The sequence below is a fragment of the Dufourea novaeangliae genome, unplaced genomic scaffold, assembly GCF_001272555.1.
Source record: "Dufourea novaeangliae isolate 0120121106 unplaced genomic scaffold, ASM127255v1 scaffold172, whole genome shotgun sequence".
Lineage (NCBI taxonomy): Eukaryota > Metazoa > Arthropoda > Insecta > Hymenoptera > Halictidae > Dufourea > Dufourea novaeangliae.
The window spans coordinates 1,157,153-1,177,525 of NW_015374058.1; the positions used below are offsets into that span (position 1 = coordinate 1,157,153).

A 20,373-nucleotide genomic window follows, 5' to 3' on the forward strand; every position below is an offset into this window, starting at 1 on the left:
GAAATGGAAGGTTCAGAACGGGGGCCCCCCTGGAACACAAGGCCCAGAGTTACAGCCCCCCCACCCTTCATCCGGCGCTGATACAAGGCGTAAAGCCTGGTAATTTTAAGGGGGACAGCGTAATTCTTGAACAACAGGTGCTTAACGTAGGTGTAATATATACGTAGGTCGTGAGGGACAGAGAAGGAGAATGCGTGGGCGTTTGTTGCGGCCCACATATAATTCGCGATCCAAATAAACGCTTTCCTGAAAATTCTCATCGAAAATCAGAATTCGGGGTTTGAAGTTCTTAAGTCACTCGTGACACAGGGCACGGTAATAATATCTACGGCCTGTTGATTGTGTTTCTCTATTAGTGTAGATCTGTATTATATCGTTCCCACTCTACTACGTTCCCGTTCCCCTCTAGCGATGAGATCGATCCTTTTCCCGTGAACTTCAACGCAACGAACTCCGTGCTCCCGCGCCCTCGAAAACTTTCATTACGACTTACGTATTTGCTTTCCCAATAACTAATTACAAACAAATATCTAACAAATTTTTTTCTGTAATTTTACCATGGACTCTTACAGTAGACCCTGAATGGAAGCTTACTCTGCAACAAATGAAACTATTTTCAATTAATTTATGGCCCTTTGCTGACATACCGATTACGTTAGAGGTACTATACCAGTGCAACATGAATGACGTGTAGGTCGTTGAACTCATCTTGACGCAGACTACCACATCGCCTTATAAAAAATACATGTTAACATACCAAAAAATACGATGACCTTGAAGAAACCGTTAAAATGACCTTCACAGGATTTTTTTTATCGCCATCAGACAAACACCCTGTACATGCAAGGTGTCCCAAAATAGTTGTAAGTCCTTGAAAGAGGTGATTCGAAATAATTTTTTCCTTAGCGAAAAAGTTCTATAAGGTTTTGTTAACGAGATATCAACGAAAAACTTCGACCAATCACAGCGCGAGTCTACCAGTCGAGCTCCCGCGGTAGTGTTGGCTAACAATCGCAGCGCGTACATAGCTAATGCTACCGCGGATGCTCGGCCGGCAGACTCGCGCTCCGATTGGTCGGGATTTTTCGTTAATATCTCATTAACAAAGCCCCGGAGAACTTTTTCGCTAAGGAAAAAATTGTTTCAAATCACCTGAGGAATCACCAATTTCAAGGATTTACACCTATTTTGGGATACCCCGTGGATATACCTATATCCTGATCGTCGCTGATAAAACGGTCGTTCTCAAGGTCCTGGTATCACGAGGGTATTGGTCCCATCACTATTCACATCCCTCGGTCGCCTGGCACCCGGCATGTGCGCGGCGACAGCGGTGCAATCGATTCCGTTCGTGGGCCAACGCATGCCCTCCGCCTCGTTCGCCTCTTGCGCTGAACGACGACGAGAGACAGAGAATAGTCCAGTCGGTGGCATTGCTGCGACACAATAGGACGTGGCGCGTGCGATGGTCTAAAGAGACTGATTCTACGTTTGTTCCCGATCCAGCGAACACCCCGACGAAAGTGACCAATTACGCTCGCGACACGGTACATCGAGGGCCGGGAGGATGTATTGAAATTCCGAGAATCTCGACGGACGCGCGGTGTCACACGCCCAAGGTAGGCCGATATGTCATGTGTGTCCTGTCGAACGCCGCTGCGAAGTGCCACGCAGTTGGCAGGAGTGAGTGAGATATAGGGAGGAGAAGGGATGGTAAGGGGGAGACAGAGAACGTGACTACAACCTGATGCTTCGGGGCGGGAAAAAAATTATTCTCGGGACCACATATCGCCGTGGATAATCGGTATCTTTCTTTTTTTAGAAATTTCTTCTGAATAGCTTCGTCTTTGTGGAAATGATTTTAGAGAGAAGTCGAGACGGATTGATGAAAAAATAACAAAATGCTGTTACTGTTTGCTGCGGGGCGTAACGGATCAGTTGTGTGGCCAGGGAAGAGGTATAATTCAGGGTGTGGATATACGGATTACCGTAAGGTTTCGATTTCGGATTGCAAGCTGCTTCCCGGTAATCATTGCGCGTGGGTAAATTATGCGGTCGCGTGTGTCCGTTTTCGGAATACATGTGTGGATCGTGATTGCGTAAATCCGACAGATTTGTACCGTTACGCAAAAGCATCGTACCGCGCCCTTTAAAGCGTTGCTCGGTCCATTGCATCCCCCCTGCCGAGTTCCACTGAATTATTCCGGGAGTTATGCTGGGCAGCATTGCCTGAAGCTTATTGCGGTATCCGTATCCTTCAAACGCCCTGGGAACTTATGTGTGTGCGCGCGCGCGGAGATAATTTAATCGTTCCAGTAGGATGCTTAATATAATGGGGAATATCTGAAACAGATTCCGAATGTTTATGTATGTCAATTTCCATTGTAGAGGTGTCCTCTGAGTCCTAACGAATGTATCCGGGAGCTGCTTATGAAGTTTTAATGTTTTCTACTTTGCATCCGAGAGTGGTTTTTTTTTATTGAAAGAGTTGGACTTTCTGTGATGGGATTCTTAGAAGGTGTTGGCTGAGAATACATTTCATCCCACGGGATGGAAAATTCTGTAGCCTATCGGCCAGGTTGTTCAAAGCAACGAAGCAATATGGTAGAATGTGAATGAAGCAATTAGAAGACTTTACCATTATTCAGAAGAATCAAACGAATGGTCAGGGTTGAAATCAAGATAATGTCTTAATGTGTTACTTATACAATGAAGATTCTGAAATGTCGAGTATGTCTTTGCGATCAATAAACTTACTTTACTGAACGGTTCCATGACCATGTTCAACAAGTTGCCTCAGTCTGGTTACATAAAGTATTGAATCTGTTACTGATAGTATCCAACGACGATACATAAACATAGAGAGTAATCTATATTATTTTCAACTGAACTAAAACAAATTAAGAGATGTACCCGGTGGAACTCTTAAATGGGGACAAGTTTCTGTTTTACTGTTTTTTAGTCAGTTCAAAAGAAAAATTTGAATTTACATAAACATTCACGATCTGATTGTAAGCTTGCAAACAACAATATTGCAAGCGTTTTATATACCCGTGGTTCTAATCCGTCCACGTGCCGCGTTTCTTCCCAGAAAGAGGGTGTTAGCTGGATGAGGCAGAGGATAAATTGGTTTTATTCCCTTTCTTTATCGAGCCGGAACATAAATTAGATGCACAATTCTAGGAACATCTATGGGCCGTAAACGGTGGTGGTGTGGGGGCTCGGAGCTGCTGGTGCTCTTTATCCTCCATCACGTTATTCTGGGCGACGGTGATGTCGGTGAGTACAACGATTCACACCATCATTCCACCTCATGGATATAAAGAACCTTCTCCACTTGAATCGAGTGCAGAAGCCCCGTAAAATCGTTTCACGGATCTTCCAAACGTTCTCGGGATCAGCAGTAAAAAATATGAAAGTATTTTACGCCTCTTCGTCTGGATTTTATTTTGTTTTTGAACGGTAAAATCGAAAATATTAAAATACGAACGAAATATTATTCACTAAAAATATATATTAATAATTTTTCAAAATGCTGAATAAGTTCGGGACGATAATCGAGAGGAGTCTATGTATAATATGTATATGTACAGGGTGTTTCACTTAACACGATCACTTCAATTACATACTCGTAAATTATTGACTGTATGAAAAAATATTTTCAACAAAAATATTATATTTTTAGCAAGATATAACGATCATCTTCAATCTTTTTAAATGGAATGTTCAACATTTCTCCCCGAATTTCGATAAAGTACAGTTCTGAGATATCAGTAAGTTTTTGTAAAATATTAATCAGATTCACGTGTAATAATTTGGACTATATCTCTTTATTACTATTAATTAATTATTAATAAATAATTACAGCCAGTAATTTACGGGTAATTGAGGTGGTCACGTTAGAAGGACCACCTTGTATAACTTACGAGTTACACTGCGAGTAGTATAGTCCGTGAAAAGTCAGGCTAAGCGGTACACAAGTACATTCTTCAGATTGCTGTATATTCGGGATACTTTTATCCTGAAGAATTTGCCCGCAAAAATTTCAGATTTACTGGGAAAACGTATTACAATGAAGGATATGAAAAAGCTTGCGACGAAGGGCTACTCGCAGTCGGATGAGTCAGAAGCCGTGAACCGGATAAATGAAATTTCTCCTCGTTGATTTCATATCTCTTAGATGCCTCTATTCCCCTGTGATCGATGTCTCCGCGAACCTTTCATTTTTCCGATCTGTACGTTCTCCCTAGCCTTCCTTCCACACACGGAAAAACGCTTCCGTGGATGAGAATCGTTTGGGGGGAACCACTGAAAATTTCTTTCAAAACCACTTTCTTTCGACAATGAATATCATAAACTTTCGAAAAATTCTCTCAGAAGACACTTACGTAAAAACAGGAAAATCAAAAAGTTTAGCTTTCTTTAATTTTTCACATTTTTATTTTCGTATATTGTGTCTTGTGCGATTTCTCCTTTCATGGGCATGTTTTATTATTTCAAACGCTATTTACGAACTGATAAAAATTGTTTATAACATTGGAAATTAAATATTTTTTTATTATCCAGTGATTGTGTGCCACTATACAAAACGGTCCTTTGATTCAGGTCTGCCTCTTTAACCATCATTTGTGGAGAGAAACACACACATGATTACAGTGAATCATCGATGAGTGTTCGAAGGATCCTCGACACTGAGTGTTCAGACGTCATCCCCACCACTGGGCGCTTGACTGGTTCCACATGGGACGCCCAGTGGTGGGGATGACGTCTAAACACTCAGTGCCGAGGAGGCATCGAACACTCATCCATGATTTACTGTATATAATGTATACCGTATCTCATATAACTATACACAATCAAACCGTTCCCTTAACTTTATCAACTTATATTTTGAAAATCACTTATCCTCGACATATGGCCTCTTTGGACCTTTTTCTCCTCTTGGCGAATAGAAACATTTTGATGTGAAACAAAAATTTTACATTAATTTTCAATGTATATAAACAATATTGTGGTACGTTCTTTTTACAACTGTTCATCCCCCTGAAGTCATGGTCATCGATTTTTCCGCACCCTTTACGTGTTTCGTGCGGGACACGCTCGAAAATTAGTCGCGAGTTAGCCGATCTGCCGTGCGTGTGAAACGTAATTATCGATTAACGGGTTCGAGGAAATGGTAGGAGGAAAGTAAACCCCGTTGTTCCCAGTGAGCTTTCTCGAGGAGAATCGATCGGACGTAATGAACTGAAACGCACGTCGAATAGTTACCCGGTCGCGGATAAATTGAAAGCTTCGATTTCCTTCCTTACAATAACGGCGTGGAGGGACGATTAAAGCGGAGGGGAACCCTCGTGTAAGTTTTCATTTGCTCGAACTTTTCTCGATACAAGAACTTACTGGAAAAAGTGTATCGACGATATGTTTTCATGATTCTTGGCTTTGAATGAAACACAGTTCTTGTACGATACATCATCGCTAAACCATGAATGCTTATACGGTTTCACATTGAATCTGGTTACTAATAGAAAATAATAATTGTTTAAAACCGAAATTACCAAATATCTGATTGTATCAGGAGGAAAATAACAACTGTACCAAATGTCGATCATTAAGATTAATAAAGAAATAATAATCTACAAAAGGGTACAGTTGATCTAATAACAATATATACATATATGTATATTCTTAGTCCCTAATGTAAACCGTACGCTTTCCATTTGCACGCAGATTGCCCAGTTTCAGGCATTCTCGATCTCGAATCTTCAACTCTTAATAACTCGAAAACCAAGCCTTTAACACAATTTCCTCACAATTCGACACGTACAATCACGTACAGTATGGAAAAGATATATAAATTTATCAAATCTGCAACATCTCTAGTCATTTTTGCTTGGTTGGCGTAACAAAAGCAGTAAATGTAAACTAACCTCTTTGTTTTTTCCTCAATCCTCTGGATCCTCGGGTTACATCCCACAGCTTCTTCTTTTTACATAATGAAGAAATGGCAGACAAGAGCCTGTGCAGCAACCAAAATACTCCTTGCCATAGAAGATCTTTTCTTTTCGTGTCGAATCAACAAGGGGATTGCCAGCGTTAATTGTCCTCCGAGGGGACAATCGTTTTTCTGATATCAGTTTCCCCGTCAAATGGATATATTCACTGCAAAATTCAAGGTCATCATCGATTTTCTCTCAATCGTGTGATATTCATTGTATCTGGGGACAAAACGACCCCTGGATCTTATCGTCGTATTCCCATCGTGAGCGGGATCGTAATCCGGATTCTCGTTGTCCCGGTAACCTTGAACATCCGAGTGTCCACGGCGGGAAGCGAGGCGGCACACAAATTCGTTTGATGCCCGCCCACGAGTTTCATCGAGCTGTACATCTCACGCGACCAACTTTGCAAACCCGAGTCCCTCCCATTTGCCTTGAATCCTTCCTCTTTATCCCACTTTTACACTTGCAATCTGCACTCATAAATCACCTCCTTTCTCTGAGACACATTTCTTGAACTTTCTGTTTTAAAACTTTTGAGAACATCACAGATGTACTGGATGAACAAAGAGGAACATCATGTTTAATGGACTATGTGATGTTGAATGGTGGAAAATAAATAGATGTTTGAATACAGCTTGTAGTTGCTGTTGTTTCTTCGGTTGTGTTTATGATACATGTGAAGATTAGGCAGTATAGGCAGTAAAATGAATAGTGCAGCATTCTGATCAGGCTGTGCAAATTCAATGGGATTATAGTAGCGCGGACATGAATGATGATTGACCATTATTTATTTCCTACCAATCTAAGATCCGCATTTGTAACACTCATGAATATAAAGAACACAAGTGAAATCCCTCCATGAGGGAAATGATTTTCTATTCAATCAATGTTCTTGTACACTAGTTCTCAAAAATGTGAATTTATATACAGATTTTCAGATACATAATTGGTGTTTAGGAGAAATTGTTTTCTGTAAAGTTATCTTCTTCATATAGAAAATCCATTATAATAGAGAAAAATAGTTTTTTGTGTAAAGTTTCTTTTCTGAGAAAATCAAATTTGAATCTTCTGTGCAGATATCATTTTTGGAGAGCATAAGATTGTAGTTAAGAAACGTTAAAATTTGATGCAAATAACAAGATTTGAAAAAGTAAAGTTAGAAGGTAGTCAAAGTAACACGATACACTTTTATTCTTTCTCTTATATCCTAATAGTTCTTTAACTATTTTCATGTGAGGAAAGAAATCTCGAGACTTATGGTTTCGAAATATTGTTTAAGTGTGAGAATGTAACCGTCATACCTTGCACAACGATATTTCCAGGAATGTACAATTCCAACGGGCAGGTTAGAGGAAATGGAAAACCGTCTTCCTATTGCAGAACCTCCAAGAGTAATCACATTTTATCAGAAGAGGAAATTACAGCCTCGTTCCCCAGGAAAATCATTTTTTGCGTCGTTCGGGATGTAAATTTAACATAACCTTTTCATTGCCACGTTATCGATCACTTACGAATAAGTACTTCTCACTCTTTATGAAATCCGATTTACCAATTTTACACACATATAGGTACTATCTAAACCTTTAAAGTAATAAAAAGTTTAACCCTTGACTACAGGCCACTCGTCTCTGAGATGGATAATCAGACAAAGACCACTTCGTAATAATTTTTAACAAACCAACTGAATGTTATTTTTCGTTACCGTTCTCGAAATAGCGTGCCACTTTACTGTTATTTAAACGTACTCAATCAAACCAACTCAAACGCTAGAGCTTTCCAAATTCTCCACCAGGTTGCGATCTTGAAATAACGACTCCGAGTCATCTGCGTAGTTACAAGTTAAAATAAAAATTTCCCATTAAATTCAGCTTAGTAAAAATAAAAGCAAGACGATAAATAGAAGTGAAAATGATGATAACAAAATTACATGTAATAAGAATGATACGAAAAATATACTACGAAAAGAATAATATTGAACTAACTAATGATGAAAGAGGAATGCGTATGTACACTAATTGTTCCATGTTCCGAATCGTGACTTTACTATTCAATTATATTAGGAATCAAGCATTTCGGATAAATAAAAGCGGCAAGAGTGATTACCTATGATGCAAGAACTGCGTCAATCCGTCAGACACGGCGAACGTTCTTCCCGGAACGATTCCGTTTCTAATCGGATGATACAGCGAGAAATTGATTTGTAGCTCAGGTGCACTGGCTAATGGTGTTCCGAGGTCTCAGAAATTCCAATTTTCATTTCACCGACTCGACTCGAGAGTTATTAACTAATTTGTTGGTCCTGTAAACAAAAATTTAATACAATAAATAAATAATTTATGTTCACTTTAATTATAACGTAAATATAAATAATAATTTATACTTGGTGCAGGCGTATAGATATTCGGTGTTTAATTAACTACATAGTTAATATTTGTTAAATATAAATTGTATCAATAAAATATAATTTGCTAAAGGATTGATATTCTAAATGTGAGTAAGTATATCTCAATGAAATTCGTAACATTACGATTAGTTAACGAAAAAAATTTGTGTTTCAGGGTGCCTGTTCAGTAAAAGCCTCTGCAACCCCCGAACGGAAACTTGCTACAACGGTGACGTGTTTAATTTTTCTAAATGAAGAACGTTCCTGGAAACGAAAAAATTGAAATTGAATTTTCTTTCGACTTTGTTCCAGATTTGGCATTCGGCAGGTGTTTACCATTATACACTGATTTGAACGAAGAGGACTATTATCAGTGAGTATTTGTTCACAAAAAAATAACTTATACAAAGAAAAACGCGAAAACAATACATTTTATCTAAAAAATTTTGTTCATCGATCCCATAAGAACGTTCATTAGTTGTATAACTTAATAGCATTAAAAACAGTCAATTTATCCATAACTTACTAACATATATTTTTAAAAATTTATTTCAACTTTATTTTCATTGATTCATTGGTCTCAGTAGAACGCGCAACGAATAATCGGACGGAGACGCGAGGCAGTAGTACCGCTTCGCTATGATCAGACGTTACACGAAATTGACACTGATGTTACTGAAATTACTTACTTTCTATTTATATTCTTGTTTAACAATCACCTGTACGTGGGAGATTCTCTGTTACACGTATCCAACTAAAAGGGCACATAATTGACGGTGTTTTTTATGACGAGCATTCACTTAGCTTTACTGCCAGACCATAAAGTCGTCTTACTACTTCATTCCCTACTACTCGTTCGAGAAAGAACGTACCGGCAAAGTTCTATAGTTAAACCTATCAGATCGATGTAGCATATCGTTTTATATCTACAGAATTCTCAAGTAAAACTACTTTGATATTTTTGCATCATTATAATTAAATATTTTTGTTATTCAACAGGTATGACTTTAACGTCGACGAATTGGAACTACTAAGACTGCAATTAGAGAGGCTGCAAATCGACGGTTACAAATGGTCGCATCCCTACACACAATGTATTATGCAGACATCTTTATATAATTTACGTCATGGGTTCGATCAAGTTTTAAATACATTGCGCAAGATGGAGACAAATCCGTGGTTTATTTTAAATGCTACATACTACATTAGCAATGTATTTCTTCACGAGAAATCACACCACACGTGATATAAACGTTACGTCACAAATTTGTCCCCGTCCTGTACCATAATTGTACAATAATACACGCAATATACTTATCCACTCGAACTGTACTTTTCAGAGAAACCTACGATCTTCGTTTGTGTCAGCATCTGAAACAACATACGCGTTTAGAGAACGAGAATGCAATTGATCAGGCAAGAGTGAGTTATTTAGAATTGTCCAGTAGATCAATACAAATATAACTTACGCTGGCAATGACCGTCATGTTTCCGTTTCAAGGTACCCGCAATAGCCATAGTAAAATTCACGCCCGGCAATGGTAATTCTGGAAATCAGTTTGCCAGCGAGTTATACTATCCCCCCGGAACACGCGAACAATACGTTCGAAGCACAGTCTACAATGATGAGATCCCACGAGCATCGTACAAGGAACCGACCAGGGAGTCCCCTCGATTTTACAGGCCAAGGTACACCCCGAGTCCTTACAACGAATACGAGTCCATCACTAATGAAGGTAGCTACGAGGATCGTGAAAATAAGCATAGAAGCAAACCCGTGACATACGATCAGGCCGATGAAAGAATGTACCGTACCAGACGACAACCGTACAGTTTACGTAATTATAATGACGACGCTATTGAGTCCATAAGGTATGTTTTGAACGGTGAGGTTATGCCGAAGTTCGCCGAAACCGTAGATACGAGCACCGTCAACAGCTTGCCCGTCGAGAAATTGGAATTTTTAATAAGCCAGCTTCCCAACGACTATTTCGATAAAAAACAAACGAAAGACGATATGGAAGTCGAGTACGAAAAGGCTTTCTCCAAGAAGTACAAACATCCTAGGAAATTCTCGGGTGATTCGACTAAAGAGGAATCTTTGTTGGCTAATGTAAAACGTAACTTGCAAACCGATGACTATCGCGACGATGACTACGACGACGTGAACGACGAGATTCAATTACCTCAGAAAGATGCTCCTTCGTTGGAGAATGTTATATACACCGAGGGAGGTCTTGTACAGGCTACTGATGATAAATCTGTTCTGGATCCAGATGGTAAAGTTCCAAATAATTTATACACGGAGTTGTTAAATATAGAATTTTGCGTGGGGTTGATGAGTGAACTGAATTCACTTTATAGAAAAACGCTATAACACTGTGTTCGACGACGAGTTTGAATGGACGCGAGAGTTGGCTGGCTTTAAAAGACGGGAACGCTTGGATGTGAAGAAACCAGGACCGCCATTTTCGACCAACAACTATGCATATAAAATACCATCCCGTTCCAGTGAGTATTCCCAGTAATATCCGAACTATTCGCAGTGCAGAAAGTTAGAGGATTAACTGTGTGATGGTGGAACTGGGTCAATTTTCACCCATATGCCCAACAGTTACTTTCCTCCATCATAAGTTATCTTAAAGCATTTCTCAGTTAGAACTCTGTACATTTATAGGTATGGCAAATGAAGATCAGTCTGATTCAAGTGAAACAGATCAGGATGTAAGTAACAACCCTAAGAGATAAAATGAATCAAATGTAATTAAGACAATGGAAGCACGTGAATTGAATCTTCCAGAATGACGTATTACTTCCTCCATTCGTGAAAAAAGAAGTCGGAACCGGACATCCGGCGGAAAGTTCTTCAGGATCGTATCACAATGTCGATTTAGATCACGTTTATATGGAGTTGGAACAACCCTTTCGCAGGTGGTCCGAAGGTGAACATGTTGTCAAAGAGGTATCATTCAAACTTCTTCACTTTTATAGCCTTAACTTAAGATAAAGATTCAAGTGAAGCAACTGTTCGATTCATAGGTGGAAAAGCTGCTAGAATTAACACCGGGAACCCTAAAAGATGTTAGAGTTGGTCGTGCGGAAGTAACGTTCAAGGTCGCAAAAAATAATAAGAATTACAATGCTACAGACGTTGTTAACAACATAGGTAATTACGATATCAACGGGACACGCGTAAATCATAATAACATAAATCAATTATGTCGCATGTTTAGACGATATACGAGGCAAGCTAAGGGAGACGCTGGGTGTCGAGGTGATCCGTGCAGGCATAGGTGACAAGGTTCATCTTAAAACACATTTAAAGCATGAGACTCGAGGAAATAGTTAGAGTATCGTTATCCAGATTATTCGAGATATGTCTGAACCTATTTGAACAATAATTCTTTTACCTTGAATTATCTATCAGTAACACGATCCTCTGACTAAGAATTGTACGTGGGTCATTTGAAAAGTTCTCGGAGTGGAGTGAAAAGACGAGTTACATCCGTTTTAACGTCAATGCACTAAGGCCAACGATATTAAAATTTTATAGACCAACGTTATAAACAGTCTTCAGAAATTTACAGCACACAACGTTAAGTTATTCATGTAACAAATTAATATCGTCGATCAACTAAAAGTTGCAGAACTACCGTACCGATGTGATCTGCACTTCGTTGCGAGAGCATTTCAAATAACCCACTGTATTTAAATAATTCGATAAGTAAGGCTCATTGAATCACAATGAACGCACTTTGTTTATAGGCTAAACTGCCTGCGACGCTAGAAGTTGCCAGGGATCACGAAATGAGTTCAAGCGTTTTCGGTGCGATAGTGGCCGCGGGAATCGCGGCTGCCGGTGCAGCTGCTGCGGTGACCCTGTTAATTGCACGTAATCACGCAAAATCACGGGCTAAGTTGGCAGGATTGTCTACTCCTGATCCGGAAGCTTCCAAAGACTACCAGGATCTGTGTCGAGCGCGGATGCACGCGAAACAACCAACCGACAAACCCGAGTCACCTCGTGTCAGCCACTTGAGCCGCGAAAGTGAATCGAATAATTTACCCTCGAATCGTTCCAGCACGTCATCATGGGGAGACGAACCAGCTCTTTCGAACATGGATATATCAACTGGACAAATGGTCCTTGTAAGCCGATGTTTCTATAACTGTCTCCCATTTTCGGGTCCTCCAACATTTTTGTTACACCCTGTATAACGTTCAATTTTTTTAGTATGGTAAAATTTCTTGGTATATTTTGCAGAGTTATATGGAAGATCATCTGAAAAATAAAGACCGCTTGGATCAAGAATGGACAGCGTTGTGCGCGTACGAAGCCGATCCTTGCTTGACCGAAGTCGCCGAATCCGAGACGAACGTTAAATGTAATCGTCCCGGCGGCCCGCTACCGTATGATCACTCCAGGGTGATATTGAACGATCTCGCGAACGCCAATAATTCTGACTATATTAACGCCTCCACCATTGTGAGTATCGTTCTTGCACGTTGCTCCGAATTTCTTCGAAAGACGACTACTCAGAGTATAGTACACACAATAATCCATGCATCGTTTTTATCGTGACGGGACTGAAAAAATAGAAATCGGTAAGTCACACGACGAGAGCGCATGTAGTTTGACATTTATATTGCATTGCTGCAACATTCATTGTAAAACGAGGCATGACGATTGAGGTCCACTGTGCTTTGATAATTCTTACCGTTCTGGGCATAGGCTATCACAGGCATAGGCTACTCAAGTACTAGAGGCGAGATTCCAGTACATATCTCATGCACACAGAAAGTGTACGAAATAAGATATGGACTTAATTTTATAGGTGAATTCACCATACATAAATAATTAAAGAGTATACTGAGTTCTAGTCCGAGAGACAAGTTATCTGGCAGATTATAAAACTGTTCGTAAATAAATGGTTATACATAATTCCGTAACCGTTTCTATCTGATGCATTCACCTATGGACGTTTGTCCAGATTCTGATCACAGCAATTCGAAGTACATATACACAAACCGCGCACTATTGTATGCAGTAGCTGGAATTACACGAAATGGCTCCGAGTGCCTGAAACACAATAGAGAAAAGGTTTCTCGTTTCACTGCAACTCTTTAGATCACCCGCATAGTGGAAACATTCTTCCCAGGCGTCACGCAATAATTAAAAAATTAGCGAATGTGCTTTAAGATGAACCGTGTGACTTGCTTTTCGATGATTGATCGACCACTGGGGCAATCCACTTGAATAAATATTGTTCGGTTTTCAGACGGACCATGATCCACGGAATCCAGCTTACATCGCCACGCAAGGCCCACTACCTCATACGACAGCTGATTTCTGGCAACTGGTTTGGGAGCAGGGCAGCGTTGTGATAGTAATGCTAACCAGACTGACCGAGGAAGGTGTCGCCATGTGTCATCGTTACTGGCCCGAGGAAGGATCGGAATTGTATCACATCTACGAAGTACATCTTGTCTCTGAGCATTTCTGGTGCGACGACTATCTGGTACGCTCTTTCTACCTGAAGAATCTACGTACCGGCGAGACTCGGACCGTAACCCAATTCCATTTCTTATCCTGGCCTGAAAATGGTGTTCCGTACTCTACCAAGGCACTCCTTGAATTCCGTCGGTAAGTACCTGAAGTGTTGAAAAAAAGATATGTGCAAATAAATATCATTAATATTATCATGTACATTCCAGAAAGATCAACAAATCGTACAAAGGAAGATCATGTCCCATTGTTGTGCACTGCAGGTAAGCGATCTCATTAACCGGACACTTTGGTCGATTTCGGTGCATTAGTTTCGAAACTTACTTTTGGGATACCGTGTATGGAAGGAACAGTTAATTGTAGTACATATTTTATTCATAGCGATGGCGTTGGCCGTACCGGTACATACTGTTTAATCGACATGGTCCTGAACCGGATGATGAAAGGAGCCAAGGAAATCGATATCGCGGCTACTCTAGAACATATTAGGGATCAGAGGCCCGACATGGTTGCAACGAAACAACAATTTAAGTTCGTTCTCATGGCCGTGGCGGAAGAGGTACACGCTATCCTAAAGGCTTTACCCGTACCCCCTGCCGAGAAATCTCCTCCCGCGGGGAGCAGCTCTTCTACGAAGGAAGAACAGTGAGATTTGAAAACCTGATTCCGAAACTGCAGTCGCGACGAGCAAAGGCAAAGTATTAATTGCAGTATATATCGAAGAACGATGAAGGCCAAATGTTTCTAGTCAATCATCTACAACTCTAAAATCACTGTTAACACTTTTCGTTTAGGTTATACTTCGTCCAAGAAACATTGAATTGTAGAAATTGCAAGGTTTTAATTTTAGTATTTCGGTGATTACACCGGTGATACGATTGATACGTACAAATTATTGTATTTGTCAGATACTTCAGGGAGCAGTGTCAATCAGCCTTTCTTTTCTATCTCACTTCACTACGGCCTACTTGAATAATCAGGTACAAGCATACACGGATTCGAAAGACTGAGCTATGCAGCTGCTGGAATTCTAAATATTGGTTAATGATGGAATCATTTGTACTACGTATTCTTGTAACACCGTCTTTCGAGGTAATTCTTGTAGTTAAGTACTGAAGTACTTTTGTTGTGACAATGAATGCCTGTCGTCCGTATTCTGTAGCTCAGTCTTTACATCTGTCTTCTTTCTTTCTGAATCTTTACGAAAGTACCGTTTAAGTAAAATTGAAGTTATGTTGCCTCCTCTCATAGATAACTTCACTAAGGTGCTTTACAATAGTTTCAAACAGAGTACTAAAATATATTGCAGAGTAATTAATGTAGTTCTATCTGCTCAGTCAATTCTATCAAGCATACAGAACGTGATTGTTTAACATTGTTTCAGTTGGTTATTTTAAATTTTAACGACTTAATGACTTCGTTTGAAAAACTGATATACAGTGTTTCTTTGAAAGAAGCGGAGTACCAAGATCAAAGATTTAGAGATTGAAGTCAGAATTTTTATACTATTGTTACATATTCTAAAAAGTATGGCTTTTTAATGAATGACTACAACTGTTACTTCCCGAGTATGAAATTTTATTCGCCGTTATATCTGAAAGAAAACAAATATCCTATATATAGATCTCAGACAACATGTGTTTAATAGTCTTTTTTCTACGCGTACGGGAAAGAACAATCGAGCTGCACAATATTAACGGAAGTTTATAATTAAGTGCTTATCATGTCAACAAAATTGTAAGAATAACGTTTTATCGGTGTGAAATATGAATTATTGTACGACCACGTAACGTAACATTAATGTTCAAAATATCATGGTGAAAGTGTTGAACATGATCTTCGAATGTTTAATCATTATATCGTGATGATAATGTCTAAATGGTATGTAAAAGAAAATACATATAAGCGTACGTGTTTGTACGAGTTGTCGTGTCGATATAACGGGTTGTAAATGAAAAACGCTATACTTGCTTTAAAATTGTAGTTCTGTTGATCCTGTAGATCCAGCCTCCCACAGGATTAACAGACTGCGTCGAAGGTTCCTTCCTTCTCGTTGTGCAGTACGATTACTGTCAATTAATATTTTCTCCTTCGTGTTTTCCGTGTTTACGTTATTCTTCTTCCTAACGTAACGAGAATTCACAGGATAGACATAATTTTATTCTGAATAACAAAGCATGAATTGAGTTTAAAAAAGTAGTTAGTAACCATAAAGAAATAATTTCAAACAAGATACAATACTAAATACGTTCATTTCCAATACTGCTTCCAGTTCAAAAGAATCCCATATTCGATGTATTTGAATAGAGAAAAAATTAAGAATATCAATTGTTAAAATTTTGTACTTTGTAACATTTTCCTTTCTGTGAAAGTTTATTATGTTTTCAACGAGCTTCAAATTACCACAAACTGTGAACGCAGCGTGAAAGTTTGCTTGACCAAAACAGAAATTTACTTTCATTAATCTTTTTTAGCACACATTCATATAACAGATTCTATATTTTTATGCAAAGGGACAAGTCTATATAAAATGAAATGATATAGTTATATAAATCTATACTATGTTACTCAAAGTGTAATACTATATGTGTTATAATATAATAAATCACTCTATGTTCAAATCAACATAATGCAGAGCAGGTGTATTTATTCCATTGAATTTACTTTTCTTCGGATGCAAATCTTACATAATTATAGAAACCTTTTCATGTATCTTTTACGTTTTAACGTATACTTTTTATAATACATAGTAATAAAGAACATATAAAAATACTGTATATACTTTTAAGACTTATTTAAAATATGGCAATATTTCTATTATACATAGAATATACGTGAACATGCATCAGTCATCTTGGAAACTGGATGCAAATGTATCAGGAAACAATGGATCCCAAAATCCTGAAAATAACGAATATATATAAAAACATAACAAAAACACGCAACTGAATCAGTAACATTACCTTCGGGTGTACTTTCTCTTTCATTGTACTTCGTTCTATGCCGAGAACACTGATTCTGCCTTTGTTTTATTTCTCTTTCAGAAAGTCCAAGTTCAGCATAGTACTACAAATAAAATCTGTCAAGAAGAGTAACTTAAAAAAAATTATAATTTACATCATTATTACTGTGCGTATGCACAAAATAGATACAAAAAAATGATAGGACTGTCTGATCCGTCAATGCCTGTGTGCAGCATGAACAAAAAAAGAATTGCATTTAGTATCATTTTCGATAATCATACTATTCGTTTTCCATTAAAAATTAAATATATGTTACCTTTTTACATTCCCAACAAGAAACACCCTGCATCTTTGCCCTTTCTGCTTTGCTTTTTGATTTACCAGAAAAAACTTGTTTTTTCTCGGGTACCCTGCAAAGAAACGACTATATTAACCAATTTCTGACATTAATTGTTACTTTATAAGCATTTATGTGACTGTAAGTATTACATATCAAAACTGTCCAAGAGACTTTTTTTCACAGGTGAAAGTTCACTTGAAGTACTCTTAGGTATTCTTTCTTTAAAATCTTTGGTATTATCTACATTGGAAACAAATTTTTCTTTAAATCTTTCACCTAACAGGCAGAATGTTTCGTCGTCACCTGCTGAAGTATTATAACCGCATGTTTCATTGATTGTTTCCGAAAATTTTCGTTTTTGTGCTTGGTTTTCATTTCCTCTGACTTCTAATTTCTTAGTTTCTCTCTCTGGCGTTTCGACAATTAAATGTTCAGCACTAACAAGTGTTGGGGATGTTGGAGAAGTTAACATATTACTTTCACTGTCAACACTTTCATTGTCTGAATTACTAAATGTTTTTAATCTTTTTATTAAGTATGGTTCATCTTTTTGCATGGATGTGTATACAGGTAAGTACTGATTGAGACTGACTGGATTGCTTAACGAATCCAGCTTTATATCTCTAGTTTTACTGTCAGTAAGTTTACCAAATACATCATTGTCTCCCCTACTACTTTTTTCATGAAGCTTTGAAGGACGTTTTTTCTTGTTTTTCAAACTTCTTATTTTCAATTTTAATTTTTTACGTTTGGTGGGACTATCTTCAACTATTTCTTCCTCTGCTGCTCTCATAGAACTAAGATACTTTGAATTTTGTTGTATTTTTCTTTGAGGTGTAAGAGACATATGTGGTTTCAATAAGGCTAACTCTTTGTGTATCTCATGACCAATGTTTTCTGTACTTCGTTCATTTGGAAAAAACATGAGTGTTGACTGTTTCAATTTTCTACCATTTCTCAATAATGTGGTATCAACATTATACAGTTTACTAACTCCTAGTTTTCTTGGCATAGTGGATAAGGGTGTACATTCTATTTCATCATTATTATTCTCAATGACTGAACATTCGCTTTTTTTTGTCTCAACAGATGTGTCATAGATATCTTCTTGAGAACTGTTTGCCAAAATCTGAATATTTTCTTTGGCTGGTATATATTTAATGTTTTCCTCAGAATCGTCTAAAATGTAACGACCAGACATTACACTGCTTCTTCTAAATTTATTACGCTTTTTTATAAGTACCGGACTATGTAATAACTTATTTTTTTCTATTTGCTTTGGATTAGATACAATACCAGAACCACATTCATTCGAAATACTTTCATAGGTAGATACAGATAATTTTGCATTCTCAGATAATACTTGACTTGTATATTTATCAAGTGGTTCTGTATGACTTTCAGAGCATTGTGACAATATTTCACTAGAATATAGAGAAAGAAAATTATAAAAAAAGTGATATTTACGCCAGACATATGTAATTACATTTAACAATTTCCAGTTACAGTATTTTCTCCATAAGTGCTTTGCCAGGTTTATTTTATAAGAATTTCTGCTTCATCCCCACTACTAGGAGATTCCCTTTGAAACCAGTCAAGCTAGTAATGTAACACGTTAGTCTCACTTTTATCATAAAAATCTCACCAATACATTAATAAAATTTTCATTAATTATTTTCATTGTATTATTATTTATTTACATTCATAAACCAATATGTTAATAAAAGTTTCTTTAACATGTTGTCCAGACGATACGCGACATTTAAACTTTATCGGCTACCTCGACGCTCGGTCTCTTTTCTTTTTCATTCTCTGTCCTTTTCTGCGATCGTCGCTGTTGGCAAAATACGAAGGCGAGCTGCCAAAGCTTAACCCGAAAATTATCACGAGCGAAATTTATTGACTGGTTCCATACAGGTTTTAAGGAAAACCTGAAGTTGGAACAGTAATGGAGAAAATACTGTAATTAAAACGAGAACTTACAGATCCTTATTGTCACTTTCTGATTCGAACAACTGAAATGGAATCTTAACATCAGCATCTTCACAATACTTTCGCAATTTTAAATATTCAATCCATAATTCTGCAAATATAAAAACTAATTGTTTAAACTAAATAGTTTATTAGGAAATTCTCACATATTTTAATGATTCCGCAGCATGTTACTTTTGCCGAAGTTTATCTGTGTCATCTTAAAACATCTTGTATATACTTACTTTTATATTGTTCGAATGCCTTTCCAAGCATTCCAGCGAAATTCTTGGCAGCATTTTGTGCGACTTCATTCTCTATACGGTAATGAAATTGTAGAACGTCTGATGTAGCCGATGTAGCCATTGGTAAAGCAGACGAGGTTAGGTATTGTTTTTTTTTCGAACGACTCAAATACCTCGTCCGTGTTTTCACTTGCCATTAATTAATGTGCTGCGTGTTTTTATTGTGTATATCAGTATCACACCGAACATAGAAACGAACAAATTCAACAAAGAAAAAGAAATTTATTATTCATTCCCACAACGTCGTACCGCTGACCACTTCTCTGATCGACGAGCGCGCTGTCTCTTTTCGAATCGCAATCCGCCGACCGCCATACGTCGTCATAGATTGTATACATCTCGCTGGTACAGAAGTACACGTTCTAACCTCACTTTCATCCTGTTGTATACATCCTCTTCGGAACCACATCAATCTGAAACGTTCGTTAAAATTCATTTAATTTCTTCCTTTCATCGTAGTTTCATTGATCTCTCAGCTGTTCGAAATAATTCTAATTCTTCACGGTACGCCAAATAGCCTCTAAATACTTATATAATTTTGTAAGTACTTAACCAAAAAGAAATGATTCATGTATATATATATACATATATATATAGATGTGTTACTATACATATATATATATATATATAGTGTGACGAGTTCTTAGATTCGAATTATACTTTTGTTTTTTTACTAAAACCCTTATCCTGATCTGAAAAAATTCTCCTATACTCGTGTACTTTTGTCTCTTTATTATATCTCGATCATGTTATGTACATTACATCCTGTAAATACTTGCAGAATAAATAAGCATTACCATCTTATGTGAAAAAAAAATCAGAAATCTTATGCAATAAATGAATGTTAAAAATGCATCCGATTTTAAAATTTGTATAGAGTACCTCCATTCTTTTTTCGTTTTTCGA

At 37.8% G+C, this 20,373-nt stretch overlaps 2 protein-coding genes across 2 annotated transcripts; one reads left to right on the forward strand and one right to left on the reverse strand.

Moving 5' to 3' along the window:
* Positions 1-3,191: 3,191 nt before the first annotated feature.
* Positions 3,192-14,847, forward strand: LOC107190063 (receptor-type tyrosine-protein phosphatase N2). The gene is made up of 17 exons (XM_015578787.1): positions 3,192-3,279; positions 8,558-8,611; positions 8,695-8,755; positions 9,382-9,513; positions 9,723-9,804; positions 9,884-10,661; positions 10,747-10,893; positions 11,060-11,106; positions 11,183-11,344; positions 11,422-11,548; positions 11,616-11,683; positions 12,148-12,531; positions 12,647-12,868; positions 12,982-12,987; positions 13,662-14,026; positions 14,098-14,151; positions 14,270-14,847. Exons 1-17 carry the CDS (start codon positions 3,192-3,194, stop codon positions 14,535-14,537), a joined length of 3,045 nt encoding a protein of 1,014 aa, XP_015434273.1. The 3' UTR covers positions 14,538-14,847.
* Positions 14,848-16,733: 1,886 nt separating this feature from the next.
* Positions 16,734-19,833, reverse strand: LOC107190025 (DNA endonuclease RBBP8-like). Its single transcript, XM_015578741.1, has 7 exons — positions 19,408-19,833; positions 19,175-19,274; positions 17,939-18,615; positions 17,341-17,887; positions 17,168-17,261; positions 16,852-16,954; positions 16,734-16,789 (listed from the first exon to the last, which is right to left on the reverse strand). Exons 1-7 carry the CDS (start codon positions 19,526-19,528, stop codon positions 16,734-16,736), a joined length of 1,698 nt encoding a protein of 565 aa, XP_015434227.1. The 5' UTR covers positions 19,529-19,833.
* Between the last annotated feature and the right edge of the window lie 540 nt (positions 19,834-20,373).